Raw genomic sequence first — 18,910 nt, 5'->3', positions numbered from 1 at the left:
TTTATTTATTTAAGAAGACAGACAGAGTGGACTGAACTGAGCTCGAGTGGGCTTACTGGGCTGGACTGGACTGAATTGGCCTGTAAGGAATTTTTGTTGCCTGCAGTAGACTGGCCCAGACCGTGTCTAAATGGAGAGATAAGGGAGGAAACGGAAGAGAACTAACGAAAGCTTCTGTGTTTTCGATTTGGAAATGGAGGTCTCCAGCTCGGTTCTTCGGACTCCGAGATCTCCGTTTTATAGGAAAACTGGAGATCTCCGTGCTTTGAATCTGGTCTTGATCGTACGACCATCTCAATCGGTGAGGCTAATTTGAATCTGATACCGTCCGATTCGAAAGCGACGATTCTTATTAAACCAAAGCTCTTAGTTTCACTCGCTACATATATAAAACATAGAAAAAGAAACAGAGAATCGAGTGAACATTCATTTCTCCTCCGAGTCCTGTCGGGTTTACAGATTCATCCCCGTCTTCCTCTCCCATTCCTTTCTCTCTCTCTCTAACGAAATACAAACCCTAACGCATCTCTCTCTCGATTTCTGGCGACAGATCTTCTCTATCCAAAGGTTAGATCCTCTCTTGCTCGTGTCGATCCGTAGTAGATGGGTTCAGTTTGATCTTGAGAGGCCACTTACATTCTATACTAACCCGTGAATTTTGTAGAGGTTATAAAGCTTTGGAGAGATGAAGACATCTGAAAGAGTTGCCACCTTATCTCTTTTCGGTACGCATATCATATCACTGTTATTTGATTTAATTTCTGGTAAATTGCTTATCAAAATATTAGTCTTGGGTCTTCTACGACCACTTCCTCTCTTTTCAGTTCATAATTGCGTTTGTATCCGTTAAATTGTACTTAATTTAGGTCTCTTTTGAACTTGTGTCCATGCTTACACTATGAAGAAAAGATAAAAAAGAAAATACAGAATTGGTCAACTGAGTACTACTGTGTGCTTTTATACTTTGATTTATCTTTAAGTGCATTTTAAGGTGAATTTAAATTGTTCAAAATTGTTATATTGTATCTTTTGTTACTTTTTAGGTTTAATGGTTCTTCCCATGTTTATGCCGGTGAATCCAAATTTGAATGTAATATTGACAGCATGCTTGACTGTTTATGTTGGATGCTATCGTTCTGTCAAGGACACTCCACCTGCAGTGAGTTATTTACATTCAATACTTGTTTAAGTTCTTCTTGTCGAATCTTTGGAGAACTAATCTGTTGGGAACAAGTGGCAGAAATAGTATGTTTCGGATCAAAAGATGATATACTTAGTTTTAGTGATCAAGGGAAGAAGCATACATGAGTGTCGTTTCAACAGCTTAAATTGAGAGATTGCAAGCCAAAATTACAAGCTATGTTAACTTTATGTTGTAATACTAAATGGTTAAAAAATAATGCTCAACCAGGAGACTATGTCAAATGAGCATGCAATGAGGTTTCCTTTGGTGGGAAGTGCGATGCTTCTCTCTTTATTTCTCCTATTTAAGTTCGTCTCAAAAGATCTGGTTAATGCAGTTCTTACATGCTACTTCTTTGTTCTCGGCATTGTTGCTCTCTCGTAAGCACTTTTCTCTTTGCTTTTTTTAAGGCAAATATTTTCCAATATTTTGTACTTATATTCACGAAGCACCCAACTTTACTCATACTTGCGAATAGCACTAGTCCGTTATTCATTTGAACAAAAAATTGACATTTGTATAGCAGAGTTACCTGCAAAATTGTCAATTTGAATGATGTATTACTATCATTATACTTCTATTTGTCATGTGCTACTTGCAATAACTAAATCAAATTGAAAATGCTGGGTGATGTGAGAAGAAACCTTTGATTTTAGCATTTGTGATGAATCAGTCTATACTATGAATTAATTCTGTTTCTATTTATCATATAAGCGCGACAATGTTGCCTTCCCTAAAGCGCTTCTTCCCCAAAGACTGGAATGAGAACCAAATCACTTTGCAGGCCCCTATATTTCGTTGTAAGTTTCTTTTGTGTGTACTACGTGTACAATTTATTTTTGAAACACATTCTACAAAAGCTGTGTTTAATATGCTTGTAAGCAGGTAGGTTATAGTGACTTAACGTACAAAACTGCCAGATGATGTAAATCAAGTCGCTTATCATAGTTTATTGTAATGTAGCGCTTTCGGTGGAATTCACCAAGTCTCAGTTAGTGACAGCGATACCTGGTACATTCTTCTGTGTATGGTATGCATTGAAAAAGCATTGGCTTGCCAACAATATATTGGGGATTGCCTTCTGCATTCAGGTACCACATTCCTTCTTAAGTTCATCAGATCATTCCCGGATATTAATATCAGGGGCAGAGCCAAACTATCAAGCTATGGGGGTCAATCATATAAAATTTCATGCTGTGTATGGGGGGTCAATATTACAGTATCCATCGCATTTTACTATAAACTATACAAAAATTCATGCATAAGTACAGAAATTTTGAAAAAGAATGGGGGTCAATTTACCCCCATATGCAACATATGGATCCGCCACTGATTAATAAGGTACTGTTAAGTGATTGTTTTCCTGCTTTGGTGGTGTGTCTAAATTGCACTAGTGAGGTTAATTAACAGAATGTAGTGCTTGCTGTCAAGGCATATGGTAATCTTAGTTATTGTTGTACTGATATTGGCTAGTTTCTGTTTTAATTACCTAATTGTGCATCTTACTTTTTTTTTTTCAGGGAATTGAGATGCTATCCTTGGGTTCATTTAAGACTGGTGCAATTCTCCTGGTAATTCTTTGTTTCTATTTCTCAAATGTATTTATATATTTGCTTTTTGCTAGTAAGTTAAGTGATATCAATTGTTGATATTTTTGCCAGAATATCCATCTTTAAATGTTTCACAAGTATTATCTTCATTTATCTCTCTCTTGGTATCTTATTAACACATGTGCTAATTTTATGGAGCTCTACTTATTTTACAAATAAGAGCCTCCTTTCACTTCTGATTTAGTTTTAATGCCTCCATGTCTTTGATTTCATTTGATAGGCTGGACTGTTCTTCTATGACATATTCTGGGTCTTTTTTACCCCAGTTATGGTTAGTGTTGCTAAATCTTTCGATGCTCCAATCAAGGTACGTTTTGTCCCATTAAGCCTTTTTCCTAAAATCATTTTTCTGTTGTTTATCTTTATTGCTGATTTTTATTTATGCATTTCTTTTTCACAGCTTCTCTTTCCAACCTCAGATGCTACACGCCCCTTTTCTATGCTTGGTCTTGGTGACATAGTTATTCCGGGTATATTTATGTATCTTTCTTGAAATAAGCAAGGTCTTAAACATGATAAATAACAGTCTTTAATTGTCTTTGCTTTTTGTGGAAGAAATTTAACAAAAGAGAAAATTAGTGAACAGTAAACAGTCTAGCATCACTATTAGTTCATGAATTTTATTACTAAAATAGGTTAACTATTTATTGGTATTCTACATATAAGATAGAATGTATCTGCACTCCATTTATTTGAATCAAATTTCCACACTATGTTATAAAAAATTCTTGTTCTTTATTATTTAGAAATGTTGATGAGCAAGTTTGATGAAATTTGATTACTGCTTGGTCAAAAAAGTAATGATCTCGATATTGAACATTGCATTTTCATTAGTTTCTTCAGATAACCAAATGATTTTCAAAGTGTTTTATATCCAATACAAATGTTAGTTAAATTATTCAGAATACATCACTACAACTTTTTGTTTCAATTTTGATCGAGCTTTCAATTCCGACTTTGGTTGTCAGGACTGTAAAATAAGTTGGATGTGAAGATATCACATAGCTTATACATGCATGTATTAATCTGTAAAGGAGGACTTAGATAAGAGAGAAATGTGTCATAATTTTGTTGTTAATTTTATTATCATGTTATAACTTAACTAGAATGGTCTTCTTATACTTCATTCTTTCATAAATTTTTTTTGGGTCCCATTCTTGGGTTTGCAAGAATATTTTTCAGATTTCTTTTGTGGCATGTAGAAGTGATAATTTTCTGTTTATTTTGCAGGTATTTTTGTGGCATTAGCATTGCGTTTTGATGTATCAAGAGGAAAAGAAAACCGCTACTTCAGAAGTGCTTTCTTGGGCTATACTGTGGGTCTTGTACTGACCATTGTTGTGATGAATTGGTTTCAAGCTGCTCAGGTAATTTAATCTCGCAGTTAATTTCCATGTGCATGTCTGCAAAATAGCTAAATAATAATATCTTATGTGCCTTTAAAAAAAAATGATAACCCTGAACATATATTGTCTGTCACTTCTCTACACCTAATGAGGTGTCAAAGGTAACGTGGTTATATTTTTAAGAGGGGTGCAATTGTTGGTACTTTCTCTATCATGGACATATTCACGTTTTGTTAGAGGCATACAAAATTAGTCTTTAAGTTATTGGATATCAATTTTCACATTAACATATAATTTTAGTTTTTAATTTTTTTTGCTTTGCTTTGCTTTGTTTTGTGTCAGCCGGCACTGCTATACATCGTGCCAGGTGTTCTTGGCTTTGTGGCAACTCACTGCTTATGGAATCGTGAAGTTAAAGCGGTTTGTCTCTCTTGCTTCTTTTTCTTTCTTTTTTTGTTACTTTTTAAAATTCATAAATTTGGGTAAAACCGTATAGGCAGGCAGGCAGTTGAACACTAACTAGCGTCTCTTGGTAATTTGGTCCATAACTGGGCTTACCAATGATTATAAAGAACCACTCATTTTAGGAACAAGAGTTAATAAAATGATTCTCTTCTGATAAAACCACAGCTTTTGGAGTTTGACGAATCAAAAACTTCATCTGAAAAAGAAAGCACTTCTGATGAGCAAGAGACCAACTCCGATCCAAGCAAGAAACATGATTGACAGAGGGTTTCTACAAAGGACTTTTTGCAATTAGTAGGTTTTTAATCGAAAATGTGATTGATATAATGCCCTGACACCGTATTTTTTGACTTTTTGGTCCCTCTCCTGATGTATGAGCAGCTCTCACCAAAAATTTTACAGGATAGAAAGAGAGATAACATAAAAAGTCAATCTAGTTCTTTAGCCTTCTCTTATTGTTTTGATAATTTTATATTGCTATATGATCTCCTAACTTCTTATTTCCATAGCCCCCCTTCCTCTTTTAGAATTAAGACTTTTTCTTTGCGAGATTCTAGTTATTGTATTCTTTTTTAATTTTTGAAAAGGTGAATTTTTAGTCCACAAAACACAAGTAAAATAAGGAATACCTAATAATCTGTTTGTCATTAATGATGCCCGGTAATTTATGCTATCAGAGTTGGTTGTACTCATTTTCTTTTAGGGAGAAAAATCATTTATATAAAGGATTTGAGATACTATTTGGTAGTGTCTTTCTTTCAATCTAAAAAAAATGTAAGAATGTCTTAGAAGTGCAAAATAAATTACTATTTTGTGTTGCTGTTTTTAGCTGGCTACAATATTTTTAGTATATTACTCTTATCTATATAATGTTACCATTATAAATAAAAGACATCCGATACTTCTAAGGAAAGACTTGTGACTAAGTTACTATAGAAATCATCGGTAACCTGACCATGGAGACTGACGCACAATGCTGTACCCCCTCAGAACAACACTTAACAGCAGGTTCTCAACATCCAGTATGTGCTATGTGTGGGCATGAATATGAAGATGTCAGTCATTTGACACATCATTGCCATTTCTCAAGAACAATTCATTTTGTGGCCCCCCTTGGTTCAAGAACAGATTCCCTAACCGGAAGTTTCAAACAGGTATTGCAAACTGTTGGCTCTCAGGTGGATGATGATCACTGGTTGGTATATGCAAATTCTCTTTGGGCCATCTGACGGTGCAGAAACGATTGGGTGTATGGAAGTAAACCCAAACACCTATAACAAGGAACAATTGGTGATGTACAAATCTGTCAAGGTGCGAGGATGTTGCTCTCTATAGGTTGAAGCTATGGCTTTGAAGGAATCGGTCAATCTGGTAAGGAATCTAGGTATATCCAGTTGCTTCTTCCATGTCGATAATTTTACCTTGGTAAACTCTTGCATGTGCGCATGCACCCGCCAACAGAGGTGGATTGGCGAGCCCCCTCAGATATCCTGGCAATTTGGAAAACGTTGAAAGAAATGGTTCTGTTATTTGTCTTTATGTACACCTTCCAATGTCCAGAGATAAATTTCAAGTAGGCAAAGAACTAGAGAGGAATTGAAAAATCATGTATAGGAATAGTTCAACCCAGAATTGATTGGGAAATTATCTGGCGAAGAAAGGGAGACTTCAAGGCTGGGAATACGGTACACCTTCCAATGTCCAGAGATAAATTTCAAGCAGGCAAAGAACTAGAGAGGAATTGAAAAATCATGTATAGGAATAGTTCAAACCACAAGGGATTGTCAAATTATCTGGCGAAGAAAGGGAGACTTCACGGCTGGGATATACACGGGGTACACCTTCCAATGTCCAGAGATAAATTTCACGTAGACAAAGAACTAGAGAGGAAATGAAAAATCATGTATAGGAATAGTTCAAACCAGTTCAGAGGTACTGTACGTTTTTCTTTTGGATGTAATGACATATGGGCCTATTCTGAGACCACAATATACATAAATATCATGAATCGTAATCGGTCGTATTGAATCGAACAGGAACGTGTTATATACTAAAAAAATAATAAAAATCAGTAAAAAAATAATTTGACAAAAAACTATGTCAAGATAAAAGATTATATTCAAATAATCATCCTATTATATAATTCAATAATTACAATTGGAACACATCATTTTACTATTAGAAACTATGTCGAGCTGGCTAAATCATCTCATCGTACTATGTATTAAAGTAGGAAGGAGGATATTGTTGTCAAAAACAAAACAAAAATAAGATATTGTGTTGTCAAATAAATAATTATTAACCTCATCATATCTATATGCATATAGTATAACTAGCAAATTAACCATAAGTTTCCAATTTTCAAATCTCTATCCTGAAAATAATTAGAAGTGCTTTCTTGGTTATACAGGGGCGCTTATACCGACCAAATTTGGGATGAATTGGTTACAAGCTGCTCCGGTAATTTAATTTCGTGGGTATTTCCATGTGCACCTCCGCAAATTATCTAAATAAAAATATCAAATGTATCCGAAAACCTTTTAAGAGAACTAAATAGGGGGCACTGGGCAGCAGGAGCAATTACCTAATTACCTCTACCTAGGGCTAATGTAACGAGGAGGTGCACTTATATTGAGAATTAATTAATTAATTGTAATTATTTAGATAACTAGGATGCACAGACCCTTCTTTTATCCAATGAAATTTTCAGGGCTAAAAGCCTCTGACTTTAAATTTTTTTTTTTTTTTTTTTTAAGAGAGCATCTTCTGTTTGCATTAAGGCGGACAGATGTACAAGCAAAGGGGCGCTAAGCACCTCTCTATCTATCTCAATTTTCTAATTCCGCCCCTGAGTTAATGGATTAGATCTTTTTTGAAATATGTGTGCTTTGCTTGTTGCTCTTATGTAATCATCAATGTAGCGGTACCAGTCACTTGCTATGTTTATTTTGTTAATGAAATTGGTGGGTATATAACCCACTTTTGTCAACAGACACACACCTGCTGTCACTGTTGCTCTATGTCTAATTGAGGTGTCAACTGTCAACCGTAACTTGATTATTATTTGAAATGTGCATACTTGACATGTTTTAGAGGGGCAATTGTTTGTACTTTCTCTATCATGGCACATATGACATATTTACGGTTTTTAGAGGCACAAAAAAATATTCTCAAATTATTGGATATCAATTTTCACATAACATATAACTTTAGATTTTAAAGGCAGAAAGAAATATTCTCAAGTTATTGGATGTCAATTCTTTACTTTCTTTTGTATCAGTTTTTTGCCTACAAAATCGGCTTCTCTTTCTCTCTTTGAATTCTGATGAGTTTGAAAGAAAGAAGAGAGAAACGGGGTTTTTATAGTGCAAAAAAAAAGAAAATCCCAAACTGCAGAATTATATTGTGGTTTTGAGTATTTTTAAAAAAATTTCAAATACTTGATTATTTGTGATAAAATATATTTAAAGTTGGTTGTTAACAAAAATGTCGGCTTCAAACGTGTCAAGACTATCCAAGTGATAATTTTGACAACCGTCGTACAAATTATTTAAACATTTTTTTTATTGTAAATGTGTCATCTGTCATTTTAGATATAGTATGTCAAATTTAATTCAAACAATTGTTTACTTGGGTCAATTTTGATACGCATCTTATGTAAATAAAAATAAATACAAGTGCGTGCTCATATAATATTACATGCAATATAATAAGTTAGATGTATATCGATTTTGTGAATACCAGAATTACTTGTAAAAATGTCCCTTCAGATAATTGAGAAGTGTGGATTAAACAAGTGAGTAGATCGCTACAGTACTGGAATGTAAACCACAGGAAACGAGTCTCCTGCTTTTTCCGATTGGCTAAACAATCATGATCATGCACAGATCCATGATAACATCGTCTGATTGATCAGAGCTGAGAGATGAAACAACAAGTGGGGCTCTTTTTTTTTTTTTCTGTTCAATCTCACTTTTCGTCATTAGATTGATGCAACCAAGTGAACCAACGACAGATATTGGGTAAATATTTTACCAGAGCAGTTTTGACTTCATACAGCGCTGCATAGAGTCAAAACTGTATTGTTAAAATCTTTACAAAAATATCTCTTCGGAAAAGATTACAAGTTTTTTTTTTTTTTTTCTCTAATGCACATTTAATATTGATCGTTTTGACAGTTTCAAGATCCAAATAACTCGTTATTGTTATATCTTTTAAAAATTCTCACAATTTTTATCTTGACTAACACACTAAATTTGGGACTTAATTTCTGGTTCAGTTGTAATTGTCGGGTAGGGGTTGATCGATGTATAGCTTGGGATTGCTTAGTCATCTCTAAAATGTTAAATTTTTTAATCATATATATTGAATAATCAAAATAGAGGGGAGTGCAAAAGTTAGAATTGTAGACGGATCAGATATTATTTATTTATATCCGGATTTATATATTTTTTAAATTCTCGCATATCATATTCATTTACACCCCCATAATTTCATTGATTTAAGGCTCATAAATCATATTGTTGCATATGTACCATGCATGAGGCGCGCAGATTTGAATATTTATTATTATTTTTTTATTTATTTAAGAAGATTGACAGATGAAAAAAAAAAATTATAGTTTATGCTTGTTATTCCGCAAAAAGTAATACAATTATACTAATACATATAAATTTCCAGTCTTGTAATCCAACATCCAGAAGGTTACCAATTCTATATCAGACGTCCCCACTTGATTCTCTATTTGTCTTGAGAGCTCAAATTTTATTTAATCAATTTTAATACCGAAATTTTTTCCAAATTACATCACTATTCGATCCTAAATTGAAATTATGCATATATTCGCATAAAGATCATGCATAAATTATGACTAATTCATTAAGTCTATTTACCTACATCAAACTTGGACTGGACTGAACTGAGCTCGAGTGGGATTACTGGGCTGAGATGGACTGGATTGGCCTGTAAGGAAATTTTGTTACCTGCACTAGACTAGCCCAGACCGTGTCAAAATGGAATCCGTATCCTCTACGGTATTGCAGAGGATCACCCTCACTTTACGGTTTGAGATTAAATCTCAACCGGTTTAGGATTCGGATCGCAATGGGGGGCAGTATTTTTTGCTTTGCGATTCGTGCCAAGTTAAAATGAACGGTTGAGATCTAGTAATTGTAAAAGATTCCCTTATCAGGTATTGGAGAGGATGTGAATTCGTCAAAAAAATGAAGAGAGAAGGGAGGAAACAGAAGTGAACTTAAGAAAGATTCTGTGTTTGATATGGAAATGGAGGCCTCCAGCTCTCGTTCTTCCGACTCCGAGATACCGCCATGCCCGATTTGTCTCGGACCTATCAGAGACGAAGCCTACTTGGACCTCTGTTTCCGTACTCTCTCTCTATATCTCTCTCATCGTCTGTTTAATTGGTTTTAATATTCCTTTTTACGACTCATCAAGATTCAATAGTACCCAACCAGGCTTTGGTTTTGAATTTGTTTTGTTCCTTTCTCTTGATAGATTCTTTCTGCTATAAGTGTATTGGAGAATGGCTAAGTTTTGTTGCAATCAAGCGCTCCAAGCCATTGTCTTCTTTTGTCTGTCCGCTTTGCAAGGTCCCTTGTCTATTTCTGATCATCAATACATTATTAGGGTCTGTTTGGAATATATATCCTGCCATCTTAGATTTTAATTGGTGATTCTATGGATGGCCATGATGGTAAATACTAGGCAGCCATATTATATCAGCCTTGACTGGTATGTAATTTGATGCTAAAACCTATGTATGCTGTGTGGTAATTAGTTGCCTTATTGTACTGGTATAACAAAGAAAAAATCATCTCTGAACAAAATTGTACTGCTACGTACTGCTACCAAACTATTCATATTAATTTTAGTGACACACTATTTTATCATACTACTGCAGGCCCAAAACTTGTCAATAATACACGGTGTTTATGGTAAATCATTTCAGAGACATTATGTAAGCGAGAATAATATAAAGAGGTTTTGTCTCATACCTTATGGCTTATTTGCTTATGTGTATATTTAGTTAATGTTAATTCAAACGTTTATATACATACTATCTTAGCTTTCTTTTGTCTGGTCAGATATTAACATCATGACATATTCTTCAGGGCTCTGTCAGATGCTCATATGCTAAGATTGCATGTCTATAACAGTAGTGAAGGTATGTTTGTAGGAGGTTTAAGTCATTATACAACTTGGCACTCTAATGCTCAGGACCAGTATGTGTGCATGATGCATTTGTTTGGGTTTTAAGTAGTAATGTGTGATTTTTGGGGACTCATTTTACTTTCTACGGACAGATACAGGAAATAATGGAGCTGATGTTATACAGTATTGGGAAAAACGCAAGTTCCTTCAGAAAAATATGTGGGTGCAAAATTGGCTACGACGTGAAATTCAAGCTATTCTGCAGGTATGTGATTCCAATCAATTAGGTATATTCTACATGTAATTATTAGAGTAGAACTAGGGTGTTCTTAAGCTCACCAAAGTGTTTGGTGAGTTTAATTCCAAAATCCATCAAATCAGTTTCAAATGACAAATCCGAACCGTTGGAACCCACCTACCTTACGAGTGATGCGTCTACATGTGAGCGAATTAATTTAGTATAAAGTCAAGCAGTCAAAATTAGAAGGTTAATAAATTAATTTTAGTGCATTTATTTTTTGAATGTTTTTTGATCGCTTGACTTTATATTAAATTAATTCGAATGTTTAAAATTTTCACATGTAGACGCATCGCTCGTAAGGTAGACGGATTTCAACGGTTCGGATTCGTCATTTGAATCTGATTTGATGGATTTTGGAGTTAAGCTCACCAAACACTTTGGTGAGTTTAAGAACACCCTAGTTCTACTCTAATTATTATAGCACCGATTGTCAGAGAAACCAAAATTTGTAATTTTGTGGTTTACGTGTTCTGCAGGAGGAGGATGTTGACCTTATCCTCTGCCACATTCATGGAATCATAGAATCCTTCATGAAAAGGTTTTCTCCAAGTGCCTTTCTTAAAAATTCACCCTCTGGTTTCTGTTTATTTACGTGGATTCCATTTTCTCATTGTGTAATTTCTGTGTTGTATTCATTGGAATGCATGCAATATTTTAATGTAGGCAAGAGAGAGGGGGTCTAATTGGTAACCCAGAAGAAAAGCGCAAAGAGTTCAGAGGCTTTTTAGCTAATGCAGCTAGGCCTTTCCTTCTGGAATACACTGATCAGTTTGTGAATGAGGTTGAACTTTTCATTGCCTCAGGATCAAATGTCAATGCTTATGATAAAGCTTGCATGAAAAGGATAGGCTGGCCCGCATGTCTTCAAGTGAGAAATAGTCATTTGGAGACGTCTAAACTGCCCGTGTGTCATGAACTGAGAGACAGTGATTTGGATGCATCTGATCCTGCTGGTCAAGAGAAGGATTTGCCTTTTCAGAGTGATGATAGTAATTCTCATTTGGTTGATTGAATAAGGATTGTCTTGGTGTAACTGTTCAAGTATGGAACAATGAAGAATGTAGTTCAAGTCGCATATTGAATATTGTGCTACTGAGTTAATAAGTTTGAAAGCATAGTAATTTCATATGAATAGCAATTCTCTTTAGCATAAGCTGCTGAATAAGAACAAAAAGGATTCATCTTCAGATCTGACTGACATTGAAAACTGGTGCGGCCATGACAGCACATCATAATTCTTTATGTTTTCTACATGAAAGTCTAGTACTATTTAGTTCAAGTTCGAATAAAAACTTGATTACACCCGAGGGTTTTAGGTCAGTGGTTACAGAGCTAAAAGGAAAACAAAAATATATACATGCCAATCATAATGTTTATGGCAAACCTTAAGATCATTGTAGTGCAAGTATCCGATTAAGTGCGTTCTTTACTTCCGTAATGCTTGATCTTTTCCCATTCACTTCTTTCACCTGACAAGAAATACGAAATTAGTCATGTTCCATCTAGAATTCGTGGTAGAATACCAGCAGGAACTGGTGGCTCGGCCATTTTGCACGCTTAGTACGGTAGGGTTCATCCAAGTTTTTAGTGTTTGATATTTACCTTAGCACGGAATTCTGCAACAAATGTACCACCTTCCATGGACGTATTTACTGAAATGACCTCCAACCTTAAATCATGAAGAGTTTGCATGAAAGAAATTAACAACCCTTCTTTGTATGGGCATTGCAACTCCAACAATGCGTCCTGCTCTATGATAGATACTTGAATGTCTGTGGTTTCACCCCGTGCAGGCTTTCCTGTGGCATTGCTGCCCCCACCTTCTATGGCTCTTAATTTTCTCTTCTCTGATAGTGGCAGTTTCTTTAGCCTCTGGCTGGCTTCTACTTGCTTGTTTCGTGACTCGAGTTCTTGTATTCGCTTACGCAATTGCTTCACGTACTCAATTGTGTCCCCTAGGATTGAAGCCTTGTCCATCTACAAAGTTATAATCCTGTATTAGCATTTCTACAATGTTTAGTAGATGAAGCCAAAAATCTTTTAAGCTTCAATTGTGCAATTAATTTCATTGAGTACATCCAATTAATCTTCGCTTAAATGGATCATACATTTTCCTGTAACTCCTCGCATAAGCTGTACCAATCTTTAATTTAACACAATGTCACCTAAGTTTAATGTAAAATGTTCACCCCAAACAAGTTGAAAAATGACAGAAAAAAATAATAGACAATGGAGGTATGCACCTTAGTAACAAAAGGTACCAACGAGCGAAGAATAATGAACCTTTCATTGAGCTTCTCTCTTCTTCTCCTCTCAGCCAACACATGATTTGCACTCAGTTCCTCTTGCACTGACGAGCTCTTCTTTAGCCTTCCCCCACCTCCTCCCACTTCACCATCCTTACCTTTCTCCAAATTCCCATCCTTACTATTGCAATGAAGGTTTGGGATGTCGATCAAAACTTTCTTTATCAAGCATTGTGAATTTTTTTTATTTCCTTCTGGAATTAAAGGTGGCAGGATGTCTCTTGTTGAGCTCCATCTGGAGAACACTGAATTGGGGGAAGTTGGGAAATTGGGATTTAGATTTGAATTTGAGTGGAGTGTATGGTTTTGTTGCAGGATGATTGAAACAGTTTCAGAATAGTGCACATTTTCTGGTGACAAATCTTGGATTTCAGCTGCCAGATAAAAAATAGCTTGCAATTAACTGATGGGAAATCTCATAAAAACATACACTGGAACTAAAAGAGAAAACAAACATTATTTGGCTTGTTCCTTTCCTATCCTTTTTTTTTGTTGAAAAAACTATCTTTTTTTAAAGAGCTACCTGAAGATTGGGGAAACCCAGCACTCAAATCTTCATGCAAAAAGTGCCAGCCCTGGTATGCGTCATCCGGTCTCGGTATAACCTGATCATTAGTATCATGACACATGCCCAGCATTTGCAATTCTGCCTCAAAGTTATTGGAGCAATCATCGGGAGATCCCAAACGTATCCCTTCTGACATCTCCAGTTGCATTAGCTCACTCGGCTCAGCGTTTGTAAAATTAACCGCTGGGTCCATTTGGTTTATATTTCGTGGTACATTATCTTCTTCTGAGTCATCATGGGCTTCTTCATCATCATCATCTTCTTCATCATCTTCTTCCTCTTCATTTTCTTGGTCGTCTTTTATTTGGTGTTGAAAATTCTGGGGATTGAATTGGGGTTGTGAATCAGTATAGGAAATGGGGTTTGAGGTTGATTGTTCTGAGAGAGCTGGCATTGTATGCATTTCCTGAAGCTCTGGAAAAAAGCTCTTTGTGTGTTGTACTAAACTTATATCTTCTTCAACCTGTTCAATTTGTTCTTTCATTAGGGTATTGTTATAACATTTAACATCATTTGCAGTGTCCATCTGATTTGACTTGGCAATTGAGGTAACACGTCTTTTGCGTTATAACTGCTGAAGCAAAGGCACTTAAATTATTAAAAAACCTTCAACAAAAACAATGCAAAAAGAAAGGGCCATTTCTGTACAAGACTCCCAAGATGTCGGTAGAATCAATTTTGTTTTTTTATCTTTTTCATGTTTTTTCAACTCCAAGTGAGCCTAAAGATCATGTTACAGCCAATTGATAGAAATTTTGTATTAGATTACTGATGGACCACTCTTTGATTGTCAATATTACCCGAGTTTTGTAATGTAATAATTATTTACTTGCCTTATCTGTTGTTCCCAGTTCAAGCACGCCATCCATGAGGGGAATACATACTACTGTCTGTACAGATATAGAAGATAACTTTAGAGGCAGTTGGTATGAAAGAATTGTACAACATTTCCTACAAAATTTATTTTATATAAATTCTAAGGAAAATAATGCCTACCTGGATGCAAGCACTCTGAAATTGAAGGCCGTTCACATTGTATGACAGAGAAAATGTATGGAAATGGAAAGAGCAAGGAGAAGATTAGAAAATGGTTGAATCAATAAATCTTAATTAAGAGTGAGTCTATGGTAATATGCATATCACGATTTGGCACCGTGCTACGGCTCTATATTCGAGTTTTCAAATCCTAACGGTCGATCCGAACCGTTCATCTTGTTTTGCATATTAATATGTGTTTGGAGACCAAATTTTACATTTTTTGAAATTTTTTTACTATTTTTTTAGATTTATTGAAAATCACTTTTTTTGGATGGTCCAGAATTTTCAGATCAAGTGATTTTCTAAATATCTAAAAAAATAGTAAAAAAATTTCAAAAAATGTAAAATTTGGTCTCCAAATACATATTAATATGGAGAACAAGATGAACGGTTCGGATCGACCGTTAGGATTTAAAAACTTAAATATAGAGCCGTAGCACGGTAACAACCCGTGATATGCATATTACCATAGACTCACTCTCTTAATTAATGTATGCTAAGAAAATGAAAGACGAAAGGAAATCATTTAAATACTCTTTTATCAATGAAAAACCGTAAGATGGCACGTTGCTACCTTACCCTCAAAAAAAGAAAGAACCAGTATTTAACTATTAAGCGATACTCTAATTAGAAAAAAAAAATCTCTAATAAAGTTTGACATTATCCATTTTAGTTTCATATACTTTTCGTCAATAATTTTCTTTTAACTTCATGTTTCTCCATAACTTTGAACCAAACATCATGAGTAACAATTTTATACTGTGCAAACAGCAGAATTGAGGCAGTAATATGTCCCATTACCTTTGCAAGGATGGCGCGTGAAAACACTTTGCTGTCAGCCTCATTTGCTCCAGCAAGCCATACATGTTTTCTCTTTGTATATGCCTTTCCTGGTAGCCTAGATATGAATTAAGCACCATCAGGTACTTTTACAGTTCCAAAACGTAAATTCTTCTTTGTTCTTGTATAGAATCTAAAGCTCTGTGCGCCTGTGAACAATTACAATTTGCAAAACCATTCCCCTAGTGTTACAAGGAAGGCTCTCTAAGCCAAAATTTTACTGTGTTATTTGTCAGACGCTTATTTTGAATTAATCTAGCCCAGCCTGAACTTGGGCCATTTAAAGAGATGAATATTTTTATGGGCCTAGCCCATTATCTTTTCCAATTATATGCACAACTGTGATTTCTTGAAGCGAACTCGTGGCCGCCTTTGTAGTTACTAAACATATTACTGTAATTGGGTCTTAAATTGTATATTATCAGAATGTCAAGAAGTTTAGGGTTCTTCAGATACAAGTTCTTCTTTCATTTCAATGGGATATAATAGATGATAAGAAATTTTCTTTTTAATACAAGATATGCTTGAACTGACTTTTTTTGTTTCTATTGTAATACAATAGATAATGTCATAAAAATAAAATATAAATTATTGAATTGAAAAGCAATTATTTGGATCATTATTATACATAAATACCTTCATGTAATTTTGAATGATTTGGTGTCTTCTTATTATATTTCAATTCTAAATTAAGAAAAATCCACTCTTCTCCATCATAGCCTCCATTTATTATTGAATGAGAGAGTTATTGAAAATAATAATTGATATGACTGAATAACTATGGATAATTAATTTTGTAAGAATATAAGAAAGAGAAGAAAAAACTAGAAAGCATAATAGATATAATGAATAACAAAGAGATAAATAAAGGTACATAAAAAATTAACTAAAAAAATATTATACCTGATGTATTGATATTAGGCAGGTTTGTAAATAGCGATGCTATAATATTTTTTAACCATAAAAGTTATGGCGCTATTGACGTTATAGCACACTATATGTGCATGGCGCTATTTTTTTAACCGTTCTATTATGACACGGTAAACGCTATTTAAACATTTGATATTAGGACATGTGTTTCTTCCCTCATTCATTTTTCTGGCTAATTTCCAAATAATTAAAAAAAGAAAAGAAAATAATGATATTTCTCTTTTCAGTTAGTGTTATATTCTACTGAAATTATATATGGTGAGGAATTTAATGCATCACTTTATTTCTTTTGAAATGAACACCTTCATATCAACGACTGCATGTGCAAATAGATATGATGCAAACTTTGAATATAAAAACACTACTCCACATCGTTAGAACGACTCGATTGCACGAAAAACTAAAATCTAGACTTGTGTTAGAATTTAATTGATTTGTTTTTTCAGAATTCCGATTTATAAAATTCTGACTTTAATTAATAAGCCCTCATTTAATGAACATTATTAGGGGTGTCAATGGGTACGGTACGGGTCGGGTGGAGACATTTTCATACCCATACCCATTAAAATTGACCTTACCCATACCCTACCCATACCCATTAAAAATTAATCTTACCCTACCCTACCCTTACCCGTTAATATTATCGGGTAACGAAACGGTAGCGGGTGAATAATGGATAATTAGTTTTATTATATTTTACAAATTAAACATCAAAAACTCATTCATTTTAACACATATATAATTGCATTTCTAATAAAAAATAAAATAAATGTGCAATCAATTCCAACTAAATTATTTTTTATAAAGAATAAAAATTCAAAAACACGAATATACATTTAAGTGGGTTGGAAATTGAATTAAATATACATTTAAGTGGATTGAAAATTGAATTGAATATATATTTGAATTTTATAATTACTCTATAGGGTAACGGGTATGAAATAGTCATTACCCATACCCTTACCCATTTATTTAACGAAAAAAAATTATTACCCATACCCAATAAGCTAACGAAAAAAAAAACTTACCCATACCCGCTTTATCGAATACGATACGGGTCGGGTAAACGGCTAAAAAGGTACCATTGACACCCCTAACATTATACATATCCTGAACCAACATTAGAATTTAAATAATTCTTCAATAGCCACGTGGATAAACTCATAAATAGTTTCAAGTATATTTAGAGAAATTAAGTTTTCATACCCGACACCAGGCGGGAAGGAGTATGAGATGCACATGAGGTAGAACCATTCTGACTCGGTGAGATCTTCAGGTGAGAGCGCTGCGCAAGGGCGGCGCTGGACAGGTTGGCTACCCGCCTCGCCTATGGAGAGAGAATCATACAGCTCTCTCAGCTGCTTGCTCCGCTGTAGTGCTGCCTCCTCTGTGCTCACCTCTGTTGGCTGCACCGTTTTTCTCGTCTTTATTGCCCCGTTGTAATATCCATCTCCCCAAACCAGCAACCTACATTCATAATTTTTACGGTCAAGTTATGTCGGCATTGGAAATTGCATGCAAGAACACGTTTCTCCAGATACTTATTGTCTTAATATTTCTTAATGTATTTTAAATTGCTGAGACTGAATTCAGGCTCTCCATATATCATCTATACATGTAATGATGTAATTAATTATATGTTCATTATGTAAGTCAGCATGAGTTATCCTGGCTCTCTTCTTCTGTCGGTAAAATAATATGTATATGATGTAAATATAAATTATTGGTCGTTGACAGTCACATGCAATTGGAATTCCAACTGAATGTATATTTAGGGGGAGATGTTTAATATATGGATGATATTCCAATAAAGGAAACTGATCCGTTCAGACTTGGTTAATTATCAGAAAAAGGGTTTTTGAGGAAATTAAACAGAAGTTATAAGAAAAGGGAAGAATAGTAGAATATATACAGAAGAGTGAAAATTTAGGTTCACCCTTGCTGTGGGCAGAGTTGCCAGAAAAGACTGTAAGTCCACTGCACGCTTTGCACCACGGATTGTAGTGCCTGTTGAAGCTTCATCGGAGTTACCATGGAAGAATTAAAAGTTCTCTTAATTTGCTCTGTTCAAGAGAAGAGTGATATGATGATGTTTCTGGAGAGAGAGAGAGAGAGAGAGAAGGGAGCCTAGATCTCTGCCGTTCAGCACCCC

At 34.7% G+C, this 18,910-nt stretch overlaps 3 protein-coding genes across 6 annotated transcripts; 2 read left to right on the top strand and 1 right to left on the bottom strand.

Moving 5' to 3' along the window:
• The first annotated feature begins 100 nt into the window (after positions 1 to 100).
• LOC144544730 (uncharacterized) lies at positions 101 to 12,206 on the top strand. Of its 2 annotated transcripts, XM_078293296.1 has the most exons (8): positions 101 to 199; positions 9,894 to 9,987; positions 10,119 to 10,213; positions 10,525 to 10,604; positions 10,736 to 10,788; positions 10,928 to 11,040; positions 11,553 to 11,614; positions 11,740 to 12,206. In XM_078293296.1, exons 1-8 carry the CDS (start codon positions 194 to 196, stop codon positions 12,086 to 12,088), a joined length of 852 nt encoding a protein of 283 aa, XP_078149422.1. In that variant the 5' UTR covers positions 101 to 193; the 3' UTR covers positions 12,089 to 12,206. The 2 variants fall into 2 exon arrangements, with proteins under 2 accessions (XP_078149422.1, XP_078149415.1); XM_078293289.1 differs by lacking the exon at positions 101 to 199 and having other exon boundaries at positions 9,837 to 9,987.
• LOC144544700 (signal peptide peptidase) lies at positions 423 to 5,094 on the top strand. 2 transcript variants are annotated; one of them, XM_078293259.1, is made up of 12 exons: positions 423 to 567; positions 676 to 725; positions 1,044 to 1,159; positions 1,412 to 1,563; positions 1,898 to 1,983; positions 2,147 to 2,274; positions 2,704 to 2,754; positions 3,014 to 3,100; positions 3,194 to 3,263; positions 4,024 to 4,160; positions 4,482 to 4,559; positions 4,770 to 5,094. In XM_078293259.1, exons 2-12 carry the CDS (start codon positions 686 to 688, stop codon positions 4,863 to 4,865), a joined length of 1,041 nt encoding a protein of 346 aa, XP_078149385.1. In that variant the 5' UTR covers positions 423 to 567; positions 676 to 685; the 3' UTR covers positions 4,866 to 5,094. The 2 variants fall into 2 exon arrangements, with proteins under 2 accessions (XP_078149385.1, XP_078149383.1); XM_078293257.1 differs by having other exon boundaries at positions 472 to 567; positions 667 to 725.
• Positions 12,099 to 18,910, bottom strand: TT8 (basic helix-loop-helix (bHLH) DNA-binding superfamily protein). 2 transcript variants are annotated; one of them, XM_078293264.1, is made up of 9 exons: positions 18,695 to 18,910; positions 17,965 to 18,225; positions 15,790 to 15,886; positions 14,947 to 14,961; positions 14,784 to 14,840; positions 13,906 to 14,413; positions 13,320 to 13,756; positions 12,679 to 13,053; positions 12,099 to 12,545 (listed from the first exon to the last, which is right to left on the bottom strand). In XM_078293264.1, exons 1-9 carry the CDS (start codon positions 18,790 to 18,792, stop codon positions 12,468 to 12,470), a joined length of 1,926 nt encoding a protein of 641 aa, XP_078149390.1. In that variant the 5' UTR covers positions 18,793 to 18,910; the 3' UTR covers positions 12,099 to 12,467. The 2 variants fall into 2 exon arrangements, with proteins under 2 accessions (XP_078149390.1, XP_078149400.1); XM_078293274.1 differs by having other exon boundaries at positions 18,671 to 18,803.

Source organism: Carex rostrata, chromosome 2 (genome assembly GCF_964058835.1).
Source record: "Carex rostrata chromosome 2, lpCarRost1.2, whole genome shotgun sequence".
In the NCBI taxonomy this organism is placed as follows: domain Eukaryota; kingdom Viridiplantae; phylum Streptophyta; class Magnoliopsida; order Poales; family Cyperaceae; genus Carex; species Carex rostrata.
This window is presented reverse-complemented; position numbering and strand designations above follow the sequence as displayed.

Coding starts and splice junctions, on each gene's coding strand:
- LOC144544730 (XM_078293289.1), top strand. CDS start 9,882: ATGGAAATGGAGGCCTCCAGCTCTCGTTCTTCCGACTCCGAGATACCG. Junction 9,988..10,118: donor CTACTTGGACCTCTGTTTCC/GTACTCTCTCTC, acceptor TTCTCTTGATAG/ATTCTTTCTGCTATAAGTGT. Junction 11,615..11,739: donor ATAGAATCCTTCATGAAAAG/GTTTTCTCCAAG, acceptor ATTTTAATGTAG/GCAAGAGAGAGGGGGTCTAA.
- TT8 (XM_078293264.1), bottom strand. CDS start 18,792: ATGGTAACTCCGATGAAGCTTCAACAGGCACTACAATCCGTGGTGCAA. Junction 15,887..17,964: donor TCCTTCCCGCCTGGTGTCGG/GTATGAAAACTT, acceptor ATTCATATCTAG/GCTACCAGGAAAGGCATATA. Junction 13,757..13,905: donor TGGGTTTCCCCAATCTTCAG/GTAGCTCTTTAA, acceptor TTTATCTGGCAG/CTGAAATCCAAGATTTGTCA.
- LOC144544700 (XM_078293259.1), top strand. CDS start 686: ATGAAGACATCTGAAAGAGTTGCCACCTTATCTCTTTTCG. Junction 3,101..3,193: donor CTTTCGATGCTCCAATCAAG/GTACGTTTTGTC, acceptor TCTTTTTCACAG/CTTCTCTTTCCAACCTCAGA. Junction 3,264..4,023: donor TGGTGACATAGTTATTCCGG/GTATATTTATGT, acceptor TTTATTTTGCAG/GTATTTTTGTGGCATTAGCA.